The following is a 21,857-nucleotide window of genomic DNA, read 5'->3' as shown; positions in this document are numbered from 1 at the left end:
AAATGGGCAGTGGGAGTAGCAGCCTGAACAGAATGACCTGGTCATCAGCTGCAGCCATCATTTGATTCCATTCACCATGATGCCGCTGTGCTTGAAGAAAAGCACCACAAATTTTTGTTCCAATTGCTTAAAGGTTGCATCTACTTTTAAGAAAAGAAGACTGATGTACAAGCTGAAATATTTTGTGTGAAAGCATCCAGAAATGTGCAAAAATGTCAACCGTTTGGAGGTTCTGTACATTGCTCTGTGCAATGTTCTGCTTGTGAAAAATGTGTAACTTTGCTACTTCCAGTTAGTAAAATTTCCATTTTATATGGTTTGCTATGTGCACCATTTTACTAAGATTCTGAACAAATGAACTGCCATGACATAATATTACACAAAGTAGCTCATTAATTCAGAATCAAGCAAAAACCGTACCATGAGCCTAACTATTTGGGGTCGATATTCAAAGTGATTCAACCGGGCAGGACATGCTCCTGCTTGGTTGAATCAGCTGTGTGGGACTATTCACAGATATTCAACAGAACTTAACTGGTTAGTGCCACTGAATATCAGCACTAACCGATAAAGCCACAGCCGGCGATTTTGTGAACAGCCCGGGGGCGGAGTCAGCACTTATGCGGTTAAGTGCTAATATTCAGCACAAAACCATAAATTAGACTGCATAAAACTCATTCCTAGCTTTGTCCAGTTTCACTTAGGCAGCTCAGTGCTGAATATTGGACTTAAATAAGGGATAGCCAGTCGCACAAACACCTGGATATTCAATGCTGGTGTCCAAACATGGCCTGGCATTGAATATCTGGGCATAACACCAGCAGTAGACAAAAAACATTGACCACTGCCTGCTAAATATTTACCAAAAAGGTAACTGAACAGCAAAGACCCATGTTTTTGCTTTTACTGTAGACTCCTGAGGCAGGCACATTATATGCTGAAACACGATGCCGTGTTGAGTCTACAGTACTGATTTAAATTCATTGTGTACTGTTGATTTTTAAGCACTGATATTATTTTATTTGTGTACTGTTTTACACACATTGAATTTTGTGCATTGATTTTATGTTAATTCTGTAGTGTTGTTATACACACCAAAGCAATAAATTTTTAACGTCATTGATCCTGAGGTTCGTCTAGCCTTCCTTTGTTCCCACTTCCTTGTGCATTGCTAAATATTTACGCCTTATATTTTGGGGTGAGCTTCACAGCAAAGTTTCTAGTGAAAGACGGCTACAGAACTCAGTTGCATTCATAGCAAACTTTCATCAGAAATGGGACACTAACCAGGACTTAGTACACAGAGGTGCTCATTTTCAAACCACAGTGTTACATGGAGGGGCATTTTCAATATGACGTTTAAATCTGACTTTGGGTGTTTTGCTCAAAATGTCTAAAATTCAAGTGGCAAGTGTAACGATTTTCACAACCAAAAAACATTTCTCTTTTTGTTTCAAAAATGGCCTTTTTTCTAGATGTTGCTGTACTCAGTGTGTTCTGCTTGGACCATTTTCAAAAACATAAACAAAAAATAAAAACACCCAAGTGAAAAAAAGCTTAAAAACAAGCCCTTGGGATGTATGAAGAGCTAGCATGACTGGCCACACCGACATCCCAGCAGAGCAGTGGTGTACCCTAGGGGCCATTGCAGTGGACTTCACATTAAAGGTTCCAGGTACACATCTCACTGATGCCCCCTTATCTTGAATGGTGAGCCCTCCAAAACCCACCAAAAACCCAGTGTACCCAACTGTACACCACTAGAATAACCCTTATGTCTGCAAAGGTCACCTACATGTGGGTACAGTGGGTTTTTGGTGAGTTTTGGAAGGCTCACACTTTTCACCACAAGTGTAACAGGTAGAGTGGGATATGGGTCTGGGTCCGCCTCTCTACAATCCACTGCAGTGACCATTAGGCTACTCTAGGGACCTGCTTGCTGCTCTAAGAGGAATGGCTATAACATCTGAAGCTGTGGCAGAGGCTGGTATGTGCTGCTTTTTTCATATCTTTGGGAGGATGGGGGTCGGTGACCACTGGGGGAGTATTGGGGGGGGGGGGGGAGTCATGCCTTAATCCCTCCAGTTGTTATCTGGTCATTTAGGGCACTTTTTTCTGACTTAGTGATAAAAACAGGTCTAGACCAAAATCATAGCCCTGGCCATTATGGCAGAAAATAGTCCCAAGTCTTAGGGACACCTAAATCCTGCCCCCAATACGCCCCCTTGTGATTTGAATGCACTGCGACAAACTACATACCAAAACCGTTCAAAAATGGGTTTCAAAAATAGCAATTTGAAGGTCCAAATGCTGATTTGTGCCACTTTTTAATGTTTTTCTCTTTTGAAAATGTACCCCACTGTAACCCATATAACTTTGTAAGTCTATGTGCTTTGAAAATGAGCTCTAGTCTAAGCCAACTTTTTAAAAGGACTGAAAGTGGTAAACTCAAATTACTCCTCATTGGGCACAGTACATACATAAGTACATAACTATTGCCATACTGGGAAAGACCAAAGGTCCATCAAGCCCAGTATCCTGTTTCCAACAGTGGCCAATCCAGGTCACAAATACCTGGCAAGATCCCAAAAAAGTACAAAACATTTTATACTACATATCCCAGAAATAGTGGATTTTCCCCAAGTCCATTTAATAATGGTCTATGGACTTTTCCTTTAGGAAGCCGTCCAAACCTTTTTAAAACTCCGCTAAACTAACAGCCTTTACCACATTCTCTGACAACGAATTCCAGAGTTTAATTACAGGTTGAGTGAAGAAATCTTTTCTCCGATTCGTTTTAAATTTACTACATTGTAGCTTCATCGCATGCCCCCTAGTCCTACTATATTTGGAAAGCGAAAACAGACGCTTCACATCTACCCGTTCAACTCCACTCATTATTTTATAAACCTCTATCATATCTCCCCTCAGCCGCCTTTTCTCCAAGCTGAAGAGCCCTAGCCGCTTTAGCCTTTCCTCATAGGGAAGTCATCCCATCCCTTTTATCATGTTCGTTGTCCTTCTCTGCATCTTTTCTAATTCCACTATATCTTTTTTGAGATGCAGCGAACAGAATAGAACATAACATTCGAGGTGCGGTCGCACCATGGAGCGATACAAAGGCATTATAACATCCTCATTTTTGTTTTCCATTCCTTTCCTAATAATACCTAACATTCTATTTGCTTTCTTAGCCGCAGCAGCACACTGAGCAGAAGCTTTCAATGTATCATCAACGACGACACCTAGATCCCTTTCTTGGTCAGTGACTCCTAGCATGGAACCTTGCATGACGTAGCTATAATTCGGGTTACTCTTTCCCAGATGCATCACTTTGCACTTGCTCACATTAAACGTCATCTGCCATTTGGATGCCCAGTCACCCAGTCTCATTAGGTCATCTTGCAATTTTTCACAATCCTCCTGTGATTTAACGACTTCGAATAACTTTGTGTGATCAGCAAATTTAATTATCTCACTAGTTACTCCCATCTCTAGGTCATTTATAAATATGTTAAAAAGCAGCAGTCCCTGCACAGACCCCTTGGAAATCCCACTAACTACTCTTCTCCATTGAGAATACTAACCATTTAACCCTACTCTCTGTTTTCTATCTTTTAACCAGTTTTTAATCCACAATAGAACACTACCTCCTATCCCTTGACTCTCCAATTTCCTCTGGAGTCTTTCATGAGGTACTTTGTCAAACGCCTTCTGAAAATCCAGGTACACAATATCAACTGGCTCACCTATATCCACGTTTGTTCACCCCTTCAAAGAAATGTGAGGCAAGATTTCCCTTCACTAAATCCATGTTGACTTTGTCTCATTAATCCATGCTTTTGAATATGCTCTGTAATTTTGTTCTTAATAATAGTCTCTACCATTTTGCCCGGCACCAATGTCAGGCTCACTGGTCTATAATTTCCCGGATCTCCTCTGGAACCTTTTTAAAAAATTGGCGTTACATTGGCCACCCTCCAATCTTCCGGTACCACGCTTGATTTTAAGGATAAATTACATATTACAAACAATAGCTCCACAAGTTCATTTTTCAGTTCTATCAGTACTCTGGGATGAATACCATCCGGTCCAGGAGATTTGCTACTCTTCAGTTTGTAGAACTGCCCCATTACATCCTCCAGGTTTACAGAGAATTCATTAAGTTTTTCTGACTTGTCAGCTTTGAATACCATTTCTGGCACCAGTATCCCCACCCAAATCTTTTTTTTTTTTTTTTTTGTTACATTTGTACCCCACACTTTCCCACTCATGGAGGTTTAAGTGACTTGCCCAGAGTCACAAGGAGCTGCCTGTGCTGGGAATCGAACTCAGTTCCTCAGTTCCCCAGGACCAAAGTCCACCACCCTAACCACTAGGCCACTCCTCCACTCAGTGAAGACTGAAGCAAAGAATTCATTTAATCTCTCTGCTATAGCTTTGTCTTCCCTGATCGCCCCTTTTACTCCTCGGTCATCTAGCGGTCCAACGGATTCTTTTGCCAGCTTCCTGCTTTTAATATACCTAAAAAACCTTTTACTATGTGGTTTTGCCTCCAACGCAATCTTTTTTTCAAAGTCCCTCTTAGCCTTCCTTATCATTCGACTTGACATTCCTTATGCAGTTTCTTATTATTTTCAGTCAGCTCCTTCTTCCATTTTCTGAAGGATTTTCTTTTAGTTCTAACAGCTTCCTTCACCTCACTTTTTAACCATGCCGGCTGTTGTTTGGTCTTCCGTCCTCCTTTTTTAATATGCAGAATATATTTGGCCTGGGCTTCCAGGGTGGTGTTTTTGAACAGCATCCACGCCTGATATAAATTTTTGACCCTCGCAGTCACTCCTCTAAGGTTTTTTTTCACCGTTCTTCTCATTTTATCATAGTCTCCTTTTTTAAAGTTAAATGCTAACGTATTTGATGTCCTATGTATACTTACTTCAAAGCTAATATCAAATCCGATCATATTATGATCACTGTTATCAAGCGGCCCCAGCACCATTACCTCCAGCACCAGATCATGCGCTCCACAAAGGACTAGGTCTAGAATTTTCCTTCTCTCGTCGGCTCCTGTACCAGCTGCTCCATAAAGCTGTCCTTGATTTCATTGAGGAATTTTACCTCCCTAGTGTGCCCCGATGTTACATTACCCAGTCAATATTGGGGTAATTGAAATCACCCATTATTATTGTGTTGCCCAGTTTGAGTCCCTAATTTCCTTTAACATTTCTGCAGCGTCTGTTCAACCTGGCCAGGCGGACAGTAGTACACTCCTATCACTATCCTTTTCCCCTTGAGTAAAGGAGTTTACTCAATTTTACATGTACTCAAGCACTCCTTGCTCCCACATAAGTGCCAGTTCTGTGATGCAGGGAGTTAGTACATAAACTGTAAATAAGGGGACATGTTTATAAACCTTGACTATCTGAATGTCCCATCTGAAATCACCAATTTCCCAGAACAGTCTTCTGAAATCAAGAACTATCCAGGAAACAGTAGGACAGCAGGTCATTTTTACTACAGTAATGAGAAGACGGTGGACCCCTTTCCCCTTACCTCTGTATTGTCTGAACCCCTGGTTTCTTTTGCTTCCGGAGGCTATGATTTGCTGCAGATGACATCAGCTGAGGATGCTGGTAAAATAGACTTGCTATGTGATGCGTTTCTCCTCCCTAGGTCCCAGCCCTGCATCTTAGTATAAAAGAGCTGCAGCCGCCCCTCCCGTTCTCACTCCCTGCCTGCTCTCGGCTGCCCGGCAGATTGGGGAGGAGGGAGGGCCAATCCCACACAGCGAAAGACACGCAGCAGTTTTTAGGATGGCTACCGTGCTGGAACAGGCACCGGTACCGGTGCCTGCCTCGGAGGCAGCTTGTAGCATACCCAACCCGTCTTCTACCTCCCCGAGCCTTTCTCACCGATTCCTTGACAGTAAATTTTACCTGCTGGTGGTGCTTGGGGAAATTGTGACTGAGGACCATTTGAGGTGTGCCATTGCAAACATTGAACGAGGTAAGCAAGGACAAAGAATGAGTGGCATATGATCTGAACTGATTGCAAGTTAGTTTCCCGATGCTGGATTGCTGGCGTTGAAAGACACTCATGCCACCAAAACCACAGGTTGGAGATGCTTTTTATTTCCGCTCCCCTTCTCTCAGAAAACAGGACATAAAAATTCATTCCGCAAATGTTAAGTATAATCTCAGGTTCTTGTTTTAATTTCAATGGAGTGTCTACATCGGTTATGGTAATGCATCTTTTTTTTTTAATCCGCTGAATAATATCTTTACTGCAATAAAGAGTATAATAAAGCTGATGCAACCACTCCCTTTTTTCTCCAGCAGAAAAAAAAAAAAAGCTGGTCAGCTGCAGATCTACAGTTGGCAGGAGCGCACAGCGCAACCCAGCCTTTTTGGAGTTCAGCCCATTCAGACAAACCTATAACGAAATGTTACTCTTTAAATGCCTGAACAAATCGAGTGACCTGCCTATCCAAGCTTTCTGTGTTATGCCAAATGATACAAAATGGTACAGATGTCAGAGAAAATGTATTTTTTTTTCCGGTTTGGATGGAGATAATTATGATCTGTGTTTTTAGCGAACGTGCTCATCCGTACTTTAGAATAACGTCTACTTATGGCGTGTGCAATAAATATAGAATTTACTTTATTGCTGTTTTTCGTCGACCCGTCCGTTTTATGTTTGGAGTAGACATTAGTGGGCACGGTAAATTGATTGTTATATGATCTGTGTTTTATGATCTAGCACACGCTGATATTAAAGAGCAGCAAACTGCTTTGCATGTTGCGCTTTCATTTTATCATACAGTAAAAAAAAAAAATGCGCTTCCTTGTGAAGCTGTGCCATTTCTGCTGCTGACATTATTTGCACCCACATAGTAGGAGACGACAATGGCACAGACTGTAGTTCTTCTCTGGTACTGCCGCCGCTCGTTAGCAGGTATTATGCAGGACTGTTGCAGGGGGATGGGTTTTCTCATCTAGACAACTGGGTGGTTTTTTTTTTTTAACCATCGTCCCCCATAGACTTCCCCGTCTCATCAAGACCTTGCTTCAGATGCTGCCACGAGAGTCTTGTCTGCCCAGATACCGGCACGTGGGCGTGGTAGAGTCCGCACTGCGGTCCCTACGGCAACTCGAAGCAGACAAAGGGCGTTCCCGCAGACGCCTGCGCATTATTCCCAACCCCCTTCCCCCTCACGGTATATTGATCGACCAAGGGTATCTCGGGAGTTGTAGTACAGCTCAGCCACCCAGCCCCGCCTGGTGATTAACCCATCCGATAGTGATAAGGTGTGTTGGATTTTCTTTGTCTAGAAGCAAAAAAGTGTCATTCTACAAACTGGGTTCAATTGTGATATGTTATGAAATGATAATATGTCTACTTTACTTTTCAAAAATATTGCGCTTATTTGACAAAATAGTAATTATTTTGAATCATAAAATGAAGGAAAATAGCATGTTTGCTACTTGATTATTCAGGCTTTAAGTTAATTGACCGGGAACCCCCCCCCCCCCCCCCCACAATAAAACAAGCAATATTAGTAACAGGTTTTTTTTAAATGTAGGACTAAGGTGACAAACTGCCCTATTTGGTGGATAGACCTGTATTACAGGGAACAATCTCGGAAAATCTGACACTTCAAAAGGGGAGGAGGCACTTGTTTCTCAAATATGTGCTGTAATTTACATGATATGAGGCATGTTAGAAAACAAAGCTTGTCCTTTGTCAGGTAGTGCAAAATTTCCTGCTGCCTGCAAAGGGCAGGTCTGAGCAACAGAATAGAGCTGACTTGAAGGCTGTACCAAGGCAGCAGATCACTGCTACCCCATCCTCTATCCACCTGCTGCTGCTGTCACTGCCCCATCCCCCATCCACTCCTTCTGCTGTTGCCCCCTCCTTCTCCCCTTCCATGCCACTGCTGCTTCAGCTGCTCTCTGTTCCTTTGATTCACCAAATCTTCTTTATCCCTCCACCAGGTGGATGCTTCTCTCCAGGCTGCGCCGCCCCACCCCACCCCACACTGTATTATATAGCATGTCTCTCAATGTGAGGAAAAAAAAGTGCTGTAGAAATTGGAAAAGTAAAAATAGTTACAGGGGTACAAACTGATAGTAAGACCTCCAGGGAAAGGGAACTACATTCTATATCTTAATGTCAGTTGCCTTGAACTGCTACTGAAAACGTGTGAGCTAAATCCAAAATCTCTTTCTCAAATGGAAGACTGTTTCAGATATCTTCCAAAAATCTCTTAAGCTACACTGTGCATGGCAGGTATAACCTGGGCAGACTCAGTGGGGCATATTGGTCTTTCTTTGCTTTTTAAACTGCTGAGAGATTTCTCTTGGATACCAGGTCTAGCTTATGGTAGAGGAGCAGCCTAGTGATTAGAGCAGAGCACTCAATATCCAGGTCAAATCTCACTTGGGCTAGTTGCTTAACTCTCCATTGTCTCAGAAACAAAAATTAGGTTTCTTTTTTTTTTTTTTAATTTCAGTCTTTTTGTAACTTTTAAATAATTAGATCAAAAAATAATTTCAAACTTTAATATATAATAAAGTAATACCCCACTCCTCTGCAGCATCGGAATAACATTTATTTTCTTCTCTGTTTTGCTGCTCAGAATAACAATAATTTCTCATATCAAAATTAGATTTTGAGCCTCCAGGGAACTACTTAGTATACCTCAATGTAATCCACCTTGAACTAGTAATTGTTTATAACTAAATAAATAGATAATGGAAGGAAGAAGGCATGGGTGGTGAAAGAGGACGTGAGACTTGCCAGGCTGAAGCAGAAAAGGAGGGAAATTACTCTAGGTGGAAGGATGGTCGATCAGATTGGACTTAGTCATCGATTCAATGGCCGCACCTTCCTATACTAGGGGCCCTTTTACTAAGCCGCGAAAGCACCTACATGCGCCCAACGCGCTCCAGTTTGGAGTTACTGCCCAGCTACCACATGGCTCTTGTGGTAATTTCATTTTTCTGACTTGCGCCAGCTATGCGCGTCAAGTGGCATTTGACGTGCGTAGGTCACTACTGCCCCATTAACGTGTGAGACCTTACCACTAGGTCAGTGGCTGGTGGTAAGGTCTCAAACCCAAAATGGATGCATGCCAATTTTTATTTTGCCTCATGTGCATTTTTGAGTGGAGGAGTGGCCTAGTGGTTAGGGTGGTGGACTTTGGTCCTCGGGAACTGAGTTCAATTCCCAGCACAGGCAGCTCCTTGTGACTCTGGGCAAGTCACTTAACCCTCCATTGCCCGCCGCATTGAGCCTGCCATGAGTGGGAAAGCGCGGGGTACAAATGTAACAAAAAAAAAGGCTTTTTTTTTACAGACGCGCTGAAAATGCATCTACGTGCAGCCCAAACCCGTGTCTACGCTACCACAGGCCATTTTCAGCTTTATTTAATATTAAACACAAGGATAGGAAGGTGGTGGCCATTGAACCGATGATGATTTAAGTCTGTAAGTCACTGTGCATGAGTATGTAGACACAGTGCATTACCACCGAAGTTCATTGTCCAACACATTTATTCTGGCCTTTCAGCTGGATTCTTGGGGATACCAGTGAAGAGCTTTGGATATCTGAAGTAGACGTAGAAAGAAACATAGAAACATGATGGCAGATAAAGGGAAATGGGACTTGATATACTGTCTTTCTGAGGTTTTTGTAACTACATTCAAAGCGGGTTTACATATATTCAGGTACTTATTTTGTACCAGGGGCAATGGAGGGTTAAGTAACTTGCCCAGAGTCACAAGGAGCTGCAGTGGGAATCAAACTCAGTTCCCCAGGATCAAACTCCACTTCACTAACCACTAGGCTACTCCTCCACTCCATAAAGGCCATATGACCCATCCAGTCTGCCCATCCATTGTAACCCCTAATTCTTCCTGTTCCTAAGCGATCCCACATGCTTATCCCATGCCTTTTAAAATTCTGGAACAGTCCTCGACTCCACCACCTCCACCGGGAGGCCATTCCACGCCTCCACCACCCTTTCTGTAAAATAATACTTCCTTATTTATTTATTTATTTATTTATAACATTTATATCCCACATTTTCCCACCCACTGGCAGGCTCAATGTGGCTTACATCAGACCGTAAAGGCAATCACCAATCTGGTAAACAAACAAACGAAGTATATTAAGGTGAATAGGAAGGATAGTAATTACAAGGGGCAAGGGAAAAGAGGGGGAGGTTACTCCTAAGCCTATTCCCTCTTAACTTTGTCATATGCCCCCTCATTCCATAGCCCTCCTTCATTTGAAAAAGGCTCTCTTCCTGTTCATAAATGCCCTTGAGACGTAAATCATAATATTATATAATTTATGCACATAATTGGGTGCTCCGCCCAAACTCTGCCCATGTAAATTGCCACCTACCAAGTTCATGCCATCAAAGATTGGCTCATACTTACAGAATAGCAGAGAGTAGGAACATTGTCATTCACATGCATATGTGTTCACATAAACACATACATGACTAGAATACTGGCATTCACTCACATACTTGCAGCCTAAATCTAGGCATCTTCTTATAAAAGTACCCCATGCTGTCATCATGGAGTTCTGCATATCAGTACCTGGAATGTTCAGCTGCTTTAATAATATATATATATATATTTTAATATTATGGGTTCAAGTACCCTTATTAAAAGTCTGATTCAGTCATTCAACTGCAACTTCATTTTGATGAAGTAACCATCTTGCTTTGTTTAGGGCAAGGCTTTGATCACTATAATGCATTGGCATTTTGGATTTTGTCTCCAGAGCTACATGCGGCTCTTTGGAATTCTCTGTGTGGCTCTTTTCCATCATAGAACAGGCCTCAGCCAATCCTTGTTTCATATTTCACATTTATTTGATATACCACAAATTCATGGTAAAATCTCTTTTAAACCCAGGAGACTGCAGTTGCTGACTACAGTTGTTTGAAGCTTGCAGTTCTTAAAAGTTCTTCACTAAGGTGGTCATTTACTAACAGCATCTGCTAATGCCATTAGAACACATCATTTCTAATAGGACTCAGTTTATGCAGTGGGCCCTGGCGTAGGTAATACATGTTAATGGCCTTAGTATGCAGAGATGTGTCCCTATTCTTGCCCTGTCAAACAAGACCATTATTAAATGGACTTGGGGAAAATCCACTATTTCTGGGATAAGCAGTATAAAATATTTTGTACTTTTTTGGGATCTTGCCAGGTATTTGTGATCTGGATTGGCCACTGTTGGAAACAGGATGCTGGGCTTGATGGACCTTTGGTCTTTCCCAGTATGGCAATACTTATGTACTTAACTCTTCTGTGTTCCAATGTTCATCCCCCCCAATATACCAGCATCTCTCCCTCTCCCTCCTGTCCCCCATCAGACCAGCATTTCTCCCTTTCTTCCCTCCTTCTATAACTCCACCCCCTCCAAGGTCCAGCTAGTGTTCCTCTCTTTTCTCTTGCTCCTATTCCGTCTCCTCTTTGGAGGTCCAGCACCTCTACCTCTTCCTTCTTTCCCCAGCATCCTGACATCTCTTTCTGTCTCCCTCCCTACCCCCACCATCCTGGTATCTTTCTCCTCCCCCACATCCTGGTATCTGTTTCTCTCCCCCTCCCACACATCCTGGCATCTCTTTCTCTCTTGTTCTCCCCCCCCCCCCCCCCCAATTCTGACATCTCTTTCTCCCTACCACCACCATCCTGGCATCCTTTCCTCTCACCTCCTCCTCTCCCTTTCCTTCCCCTGCTCCCCAGTGGCCCAGCTGGCATCTCCCACTTGCCTGGCTCCTGTGGTCTGCCGAACTTGCTTGAGGGCACTAGCGCTGCCGGTAGTGCTGAACAGACTCTGCTTCCGGCCAATGCGGGGCTTTTTGTCTGCTGCTTCTGCCTCCTCTAATGCTCCTTCCAGTTTCTATAGGCAGGAGCAGCATTAGAAAGGCCCCACGTTGGCCAGAAGCAGCTTCTGTTCAGCGCTGCCTGTGGCTGCATCAAACCAGTTCGAAAGACCACTGGAGCCAGGAAAATGAGAGGTGCTGGGCCAGGCTGCGAGAGCAGGGACAGGAAAAGGAGAGATCAGCAATGTGCGATATTCACCTAGTTATGCATATGAGAGGAGCCTAAATGCATGTATCATATGTCAACTGCATGCAATTTGGCATATCTGAGTATGCATTAACTGTTAATAAATGACCCTCCTCCTCCACTTGAGCAATTCCGAATGCTCAGTATCCTGCTGAAGAGTTTTCTTGTTTTTGGTTGATTAAGAATCTTGTTCTGGTTATTGTAACATAGTAGTTTTCTGCTTTGTTCATCATAGAATTGACACAAGCATGTGCCAGAGGATTTGCTGACATACAGAGCGTCATTTACTAACAGAGTTCTATGGCAAATGCGTGAACAGTGTTAGCACACACTATTAATAAAAGATGCCCTTAATCTATGACATTTCTATAAAATAAATGATAACATTTGCATGCTGGTTACACATGCAAATATTTAGATACCAGCTGTGCATATACTCATGTGCAAATGCTGAAAATCTGCATATAGTGATTTTTTAACTCTGGTATATATGTTATTTCTTTTATGATTTGTGCACATTTCTTTTTAAACTGAAGGACTGCGTGTGTTTATTGATCAATTTTGTGTTAAGGGGACCACACGACACAGCAGTACATTGCTTCTAAACATTGTATTGCTTTCACAGTACTACCGCATGTTGTCAACTATTTCTCGTGACCCCTGACGCAGGCGCTTGGCTCCGAAACACGGACCGTGTCGGGTCCATTTAAGTATTGCATCATCAACGTTTACAATTAAAGACTTTATTCCCCTTTTTTTGAAGGCCCTTGGTGCTTTTTGTTTTGTTTCTTAACCTCTAATCAATGCATCACAATTCACTCTGATCACTGCTAAGTACTCCAACAGTGTATCTGTTTTCCTAGGGTGAATAATACTTTGTTGCATTGTTAGGATGACTTTACCAAATGTTTATCTCTAAGCATAAGAATATAAGATGTGCCTTACTGGGTCGCACCAAAGTTCCAAATCCAGCATCCTTTCTCTGACAGTCGCCAGTCTAGATCACAAGCACTTGCCTGGATCCCAAGGAGTGAATCCATCCCTGACTGTTCATACTCAGACACATGGTGACTTTCCCAGGCCTGCTGTGCTAATAATGATTTTTGGACTTCCTCCAGGAAGTTGTCTGACCCATTATTACGCCTAGCTATGCTAACTGCCTTGACCACATCTTCCAGCAATAGATTCAACAGCTTAATTGTATGTTGAGTGAAATACTTTCTTCGATTTGTTTGAATTGTACTAATTATTATTGACAGTTTGTCCGTTCATCTATTTGAAAGGGTAAATAACTGTTTTCTGTTTATGCATTCCCATGATTTCACATATTTCTATTATTTTACCTCTCACATTACCAATTAGGGGATTGCAGAAGTAAAACAAGAATTAGACTGATCAGTCCTTAAGAACATTAAAATTTCCATGCTGGGACATACTAGAGGTTCATTGAAAGTAATCATCAGATTCTAATGAGATCTATTCAATATTCCTCACTCCAAAAACTTTGAGGTGGTAAATCCACAAGTTTATCTAGCTAAGAATTCAGATATGTTGCCTCCTGTAATGCTGTACTATTTTTCTTACAAGGTCACAAAAGAGAGGGTAACAGCATACAAAAATCAACAGAAACACAAGGAGAGCAAACACTGGGCCTTCAGGATTGAGAAAAATGTTATCCTTTAATTCAGAAAGTGACCCAACACGGGCTGTGTTTCGGCGTACACACTCCTGCCTCAAGGGTCTAACATAAAAACACATAAATATATTAATTACAAAAATATATGCATATTTTTCAATTCAAGCTAGTATCACATATATAGACAATTGCAGGAATGATAGATATATTCACAAGAACATATTCATGCATTGACAACAGCAGAAAAACAGTTCTAATTAAAAGAACATAAAATCATACAGAAGAGGACTAAAAAAAAATCTATATGCACACTAAAATCAGCGGGAAAACAATTCCAGTTATAAAAACATAAAATCATACAAAAAGAATGACTAAAATAATATATATATATATATATATATATGCATACACTATAGAAGGGCACACTGTTCAGACAGGGTTAGGTGGTCAAAAGTCTTACCAAAGAGATCCTATAGGTGTACTTAAGAACACATGAGATCAGTCAAAACAATCAGGAAGTATTTCCTAATATAACAGAAAACATAAAGATCAATGTAGTTTTAATGAAAACCATATGTGTAGATGAAAGATGAACTTTCTGCTTGCATGTTTATGTGCAGTGCCACAAAAAAAAAGATATAGCCGGATATTATACAATTTATCGGTGCAGTGAGAATATGATGAAACTACAGTGGGTGCTTGGGCGAGTGATGCAGGGCAGATGAAACTCTGCTTACATGAAAGTCTATCATCGTAAAAAAAACGAAAACATCCTTAGATATTAAAGGAAGAAGAGAACTAGCCTTAAGGTACCTCGCAACACGCTGAGCGGGATCCTAATCAAAATGTGCATCGCAACCTGTCAGTACAGTGTATAGTCCAAAGACGGACAACTTATCTGCATGCGTGATATTGTGAAGAGAAGCAGCACGTACATCCTGCCCTCGCATTAATGGTGCAATTTTAAGCGCTGGCATACTGTGAAGTGGAGTGGCCTATTTAATCCATTATAAATCGTACTGCATGAAAATACCAAAGTAGAGAAAGAGGTTAACAACTTACCCAGAATGTGGTGATTGTCTGTACAAGCTTAGAAACGCCGTCAAAGAAACCGCCAAAAAAGAGGTACATGCGCAGTGAGTTCTTTATAGCTTGCAAATCAGACTGACGTCACGTTACTGTTAGATCCTAGCAGCTGTGAACACAGTTTCTATCGTGCCTTGATAACCCATGCATCATAATATTGTGCTGAACCTAGCAACTATGTAAAGAGTCTTTATCGTGCCTTGATAACCCATGCAGAAGATTGTGCTGAAGAAACCGTTCACGTTGTTAATACAATTCAGGAAGTGCAGCAGCTTAGGTTGAATACTGCATACATGATTCTTGTGGTTTTATTATAAAAACATATTGCAGGAATAAAACTGGGAAAATCGTGTATAGTGCACAGCTGAGTTACATGGCTATCTACTCAACGTTTAGGCAAGTGTCTTATTCTTAACTTGTCATCACATACAGATTATGTACACACAAAAATAATATATTTATGTGTTTTTATGTTAGACCCCTGAGGCAGGCTTGTGTATACTGAAACACGGCCTGTGTCGGGTCACTTTCTGAATTAAAGGATAACATTTTTCTCAATCCTGAAGGCCCAGTGTTTGCTTTCCTTGTGTTTCTGTACTATTTTTCTTAACCATAGGCTCTGGCAATTTCCATTGAAAGCAAAAATAGTTTTCCTGGAGAGCTATAGATGCCAGTTGAACAATGAAAGCCGTTGGTACTCTAGTGTTCTTATCCCTTTCATTCAAAACATCGATGATAATCTGGAGGGCATCTTGCTGGGGGATATTCGTATACAGTGATTCAAGGTCAAATGTGACCAAAATGATGTCCATTAAGTCACCATCGAATTTCTTCAGCAGGTGAAGAATAGCATGTGACGAATCTCTAATATAGGATTTGACCAATGGTATCAGAGGTCTCAAGAAAGAATCCATAAAAATGGATAAAGGTTCGAGGACGGACCCTATCCCTGATACAATAGACCTACCTGGAGGATTCAACAGAGTTTTGTGGATCTTTGGGAGTACATAAATAACCGGTATTATGGAATGCTCCGTCATTAGAAAGTCCTTTTCCTTATGTGTCAGAAATCCAGAGTCAAACCCAAAGGATACCCAGAAGTTAATCTCCTTCCTAAGTTCAAAGGTAGTCCTCTAGTAGGCATCCAAAGCAGTATACAACATTAAAATGGAAACTTTCAAGCATGTAGAGCAAAGAAATGGGAGACAGGGGTGTGGCACAAGGCAATCTGCTGTCTGAGGTGAGGGATGAGACGGCACCCCCCCGTACCTCTTGCATTTGCCCCCCCCCCCCAAAAAAAAAAAAATTACCTCCTCAGAGCTACAATCAGGGAGTAAGTCGGTTGGGAGTGATAGAAAACTACAAACTGACAGGAGCCAAGCAATTAAGTTTATTACAAAATTATGAAAATACATAAACCATATATATTTATATATTATATGCACATAAAACCAAAGTGGAACAGCCTAATGGAGTCTAACCACACGCAAAAGAAAAATGTCTCATTTATTCCACTAGGATTGAGCTCTCTGGTGCTAGTGCCAGGACCTAGTAGCACACCTCTGAAGCCTGGGGTGAGCAGCACAAGTACTCACAGAGAGTACAGCAGGCCTGCCAATGTGGGAGACTCCCGCTTTCGCAGGTCATCTCCCGCACTCCCGCTGGGGAGAGAAACTTCCACTCAGCAGCCTCAAGACAGGAAGACATTTGTGTTCCCTTTTCTCTCTCTTCCCTCCTCCCACAGTCCGGCATTCCTCACTCCCTCTGCTTTGCCCCGATATAGACATTCAAATATTTGAAAGGTATTAATCTGCAAACGAACCTTTTCCAGAGACGGGAAGGCGGTAGAACTAGAGGACATGAATTGAGGTTGAAGGGGGCAGACTCAGGACTAATGTCAGGAAGTATTTTTTCATGGAGAGAGTGGTGGATGTGTGGAATGCCCTCCCGCAGGAGGTGGTGGAGATGAAAACGGTAATGGAATTCAAAAATGCGTGGGATAAACACAAAGGAATCCTGTTTAGAATTAATGGTTCCGTGGAATCTTATCGTAGATTGGGTGGCGATGCCAGTAATTGTAAACAAAACGGGAGCTGGGCAGACTTCTACTACTACTACTACTATTTAGCATTTCTATAGTGCTACAAGGCATACGCAGCGCTGCACAAACATAGAAGAAAGACAGTCCCTGCTCAAAGAGCTTACAATCTTCTACGGTCTACGCCCTCATTGTGACTGAATAGGGATGGGCTGGAGTGTAAATTTTAAGGGGCTTCGATGTCAGCTTCAGAACTTAGTACAAGAACAGTACTGGGCAGACTTCTACGGTCTGTGCCCTGAGAAAGGCAAGGACAAATCAAACTCGAGTATACATATAAAGTAAAAATGAGTTTATCTTGTTGGGCAGACTGGATGGACCGTACAGGTCTTTATCTGCCGTCATTTACTATGTTACTATGATACTGGCCCCAGGTGTGCCAGGAAGTGGAGTGGGTGAGGCTGGGGCAGAGTGGGCAGGACTGGAGGCGTGATCCAAAATCTCTCTCTCAACAATTGGGCCACCTTGGCAGCTCTGCTTAATTATTCATTCACATAGCATTCTCAGATCAACCAACAATACTCTCCCAACAAGAGGTGCAGAGCAGAAATAGAATATTACACTTTACAACTCAACATATAAACTCTGGTGTCAAATCAGTAATAGCAACACAAACTTCTTCCGCTACCAGACATCTCCCATCTGCTCCCTTAACCCAGCCGCAGTATCAGACTGGTTTCATCAGCTCCCTTCTCCTATCTGCCCAGCACCACTAAATCCACTGCAGAGAGGAGCATCTGCAAAGGTCAAAAATTTACATCAGGCATGGATGCTGTTCAAAAATACCACCCTGGAAGCCCAGGCCAAATATAATCCGTGTAGGAAGAAAGACCAAACGACAGCCAGCATGGTTAAAAAGTGAGGTGAAGGAAGCTACTAGAGCTAAAAGAAAATCCTTCAGAACGTGGAAGAAGGAAACGACTGAAAATAATAGGAAACTACATAAAGAATGGCAAATAAAATGCAAAGTGCTGATAAGGAAGGCAAAGAGAGACTTTGAAAAGAAGATTGCGTTGGAAGCAAAAACAAATAGTTAAAACTTTTTTAGGTCTATTAAAAGTAAGAAGCTGGTAAAAGAATTTGTTGGACCACTAGATGACTGAGGGGTAAAAAGGGCAATCAGGGAAGACAAGGCCATAGCGGAGAGATTAAATGAATTCTTTGCTTCGGTCTTCACTGAGGAAGATGTGGGAGAGAAACCGGTGCCAGAAATGGTATTCAAGAGAAACTGAATCAAATCTCTGTAAACCTGGAAGATGTAATGGGGTGATTTGACAAATTGAAGAGTAGCAAATCACCAGCACCTGATGGTATACATCCCAGAGTATTGATAGAATTGAAAAATGAAATTGCAGAACTATTGTTAGTAATATGTAATTTATCTTTAAAATCAAGCATGGTACTGGAAGATTGAAAGGTGGCCATTTAAAAAGGGTTCCAGAGGTGATCCGGGAAATTACAGACCAGTTAGCCTGATGTCAGTGCCGGCAAAATGGTAGTGACTATTATAAAGAACAAAATTACAGAGCATATTCAAAAGCATGGATTAATGAGACAAAGCCAACACGGAATTAGTGAAGGGAAATCTTGCTTCACCAATTTATTACATTCCTTTGAAGGGGTAAATGAACATGTGGATAAAGGAGAGCTGGTCGATATTGTGTATCTGGATTTTCAAAAGGCATTTGACAAAGAACCTCATGAAACACTCCAGAGGAAACTGGAAAGTCATGGGATAGGAGGTAGTGTCCTATTGTGGATTAAAAACTGGCTGAAGGATAGAAAACGGAGAGTAGGGTTAAATGGTCATATTCTCAATGGAGAAGGGTAGATAGTGGGGTTCCACAAGTGTCTGTGGACCGCTGCTTTTTAACATATTTATAAATGATCTAGATATGGAAATAACTAGTGAGGTAATTAAATTTGCCAAAGACACAAAGTTATTCAGAGTTGTTAAATCGCAAGAGGATTGTGAAAAATTGCAAGATGACCTTATGAGACTGGGTGACTGGGCATCCAAATGGCAGATGATGTTTAATGTGAGCAAGTGCATATGGGATGCATGTGGGAAAGAGGAACCTAAACTATAGCTATGTGATGCAAGGTTCAACGTTAGGAGTCAAAAAAACAGGAAAAGCATCTAGGAGTCATCATTGATGATACTTTGAAACCTTCTGCTCAGTGTGCTGCTGCGGCTAAGAAAGCAAATAGAATGTTAGGTATTATTAGGAAAGGAATGGAAAACAAAAATGAGAATGTTATAATGCCTTTGTAGTGCTCCATGGTGCAACCACACCTCAAATATTATGTTCACTTCTGGTCACCGCATCTAAAAAAAGATATAGTGGAATTAGAAAAGGTGCAGAGAAGGGCAACAAAAATGATAAAGGGGATGGGACGACTTCCCTATGAGGAAAGGCTAAAGCGGCTAGGGCTCTTCAGCTTGGAGAAAGGTGGCTGAGGGGAGATATGATAGAGGTCTATAAAATAATGGGTGGAGTTGAACGGGTAGATGTGAAGCGTCTGTTTACTCTTTCCAAAAATACTAGGACTATGGGGCATGCGATGAAGCTACAATGTAGTAAATTTAAAACGAATCGGAGAAATGATTTGTTCACTCAACCTGTAATTAAACTCTGGAATTCGTTGTCAGAGAATGTGGTAAAGGCTGTTAGTTTAGCGGAGTTTAAAAAGGTTTGGACGGCTTCCTAAAGGAAAAGTCCATAGACCATTATTAAATGGACTTGGGGAAAATCCACTATTTCTGGGATAAGCAGTATAAAATGTTTTGTACTTTTTTGGGATCTTGCCAGGTATTTGTGACCTGGATTGGCCACTGTTGGAAACAGGATGGTGGGCTTGATGGACCTTTGGTTTTTCCCAGTATGGCAATACCTATGTACTTATGTACAAGTGCTGACTCCACCCCTGGAACACCTCCAAAATACCCGGTTTTGAGTTGGTTGCTAACCAGATATTTTCAGTGGTACGAACTGGTTAAGTGCAACTGAACATGACCACTTAGCTCTGAACAAGCGATTTAACCAGTCAGGAGTTGTTTCTGGCTGGTTAAATCGGTTTGAATATCAACTCCTAGGTCTCATTGCATAAAATGAGACCTGTGCAAAAGTAGTACAAGGTGGTGGTATAATAACTCATCTTAATGGAAGCCCGTTGATAACTTCCCCCTTAATGATTTGCTATGCCGCTGCCTATCATTTGAAAACATAAAGGTGTTTTCTAATAATTATAATCCGAAGTCCTTGTTTCAAGCCTGGGTTGTGTCCTGCATTGACTACTGCTGCATCTTCTTTTTAGTAACTTTGAAGTGACTTCAACTGTGACAGAATACAGTGGTGAAATTCATTGCGAGGACTAAGAGACCAGATCATTTTCACTCCTTTTGCTGGCTGCATCGTACTGGCTCCTGGTGTATTGTTTTAGATTTAAAATACTTATGCTTGCTCATAGAGTGGTATATACTGATCACTCAATATCACAACGTGAAGACTCAACAGCACTCTAGTTAAAGAAGGAAAGGGATCTCATTGTACTGTGGCAAGAAAAACACGTTGTGATATTGAGTAGTCTCATAGGATCAGTGAAGTGGATCTAAGTGAGTTTGCACTTTTGAGAATATACTGATCAGCCTGCTTTCCTGTCTGGTTGTCTAGGCCTTTATGTTCCATCCCTTCCTCATCACTCTTCCTAGGCTTCTCTACTTTCTGTGTTCTCCCCAACCTCTGCCATTTTGTTGCCAGATGGACTACTAGTGATCGCTGTTCAGGCTTTGCACATATTGGTCCTATGCTGTTTAATACCTTGCCACTTCATTATAGTCAGGAAGCTTCCTTTTCTAAATTCAGATGTGGGTTTATGTTTATTTTTGTTTAATTCTATCCCACCTTTATCCAAGGTGGGTAACAACACAACATACATAAAAACAAAAATACAACAGTACAACTACTAATCAATACAATAATGTCAGTCCCATACTAAAACCACAGCAAAGGGTTGAAAACTTGGTTTATCAATTAACTTTTAAGTCTTACTTTTCCTGGGTTTGAGTGATGCATGACGGTCTTCTGGCCTTTTCTTTCTCTCATGCCCTCCTTTATTTTTTGATGGCACTGTGGACTGAGTTATTCATACAATTAGGGTTACCCTATGGCTCCAGAAAAAGGACACATTGATCCAGTCCAGGTTTTGCTTCCATTGAAAGTAATGGAAGTAAAACCCAGGCTGGCTCAATCTGCCCTCCTTTTTCTGGAGCCATATGGTAACCCTATTCATACTGATTTATGAATGGTGCAAGGTGTGCATTTTTGCATTTCTTTTAAATTGTAAACTGCTTTGATGTTCCTTGTTTTGAATGTGGTCAAGAAATTTTGTAGAATATTATAAAACGGGGAAAATCCTCAAAATGTCTGATGTCAAATGGAGGGTAAATGATAGAGGGGGTTTGAAATGTTTTTCTGGGATTCACCTAATAGAATATTGCTTTACTAATACAACACACCTCTGTAAGGGAGGAACTGTGATTATATAGTTAAAATTGCTGTATTATGCTAGTAGTGATTTGATTACCGTTGTGGGTTACTGGTAAGAATGTCAAACCTTTGTAAAAAGGAAAAATCTGTAATCTAGCAGTGAATTTGCATTTGTTTAGATGCATTGTTTGTGTTTACATCTTGAAGAGCAAATGCCACATTAATTCTGAAGTAACTAATCCCATTTGAGGAGGTTGAGTCAGTCCCGGATTAGTTATTCTAGGAGAAGCTAATGCTGGATTAAATGTACAAGAATGAAGGTTTGTAGTTATCTCCAGAATTAAATATGAACATAAACAGCAACTATCATATGTTTAACCCAGGATTACCTCACTAGTGTGAAAAGAACAGGAAGACTAATATATTACCGGAACCTCCTCCCCCCATTCCTA

General features: G+C 41.4%; 1 protein-coding gene across 1 annotated transcript in view; it reads left to right on the top strand.

Annotated features, from left to right (window-relative positions):
- The first annotated feature begins 5,813 nt into the window (after positions 1-5,813).
- Positions 5,814-21,857, top strand: part of MAP1B (microtubule associated protein 1B) — a 235,509-nt gene continuing 219,465 nt past the window's right edge. Inside the window, 1 exon segment of the mRNA XM_030193303.1 lies at positions 5,814-6,006. Coding sequence (XP_030049163.1) covers positions 5,814-6,006 — 193 coding nt within the window.

This window comes from Microcaecilia unicolor, chromosome 2 (genome assembly GCF_901765095.1).
Source record: "Microcaecilia unicolor chromosome 2, aMicUni1.1, whole genome shotgun sequence".
NCBI classification, from domain to species: Eukaryota; Metazoa; Chordata; class Amphibia; order Gymnophiona; family Siphonopidae; genus Microcaecilia; species Microcaecilia unicolor.
Note: the sequence above shows the minus strand (reverse complement) of the source record. Positions and strands in the feature narration are given on the sequence as shown.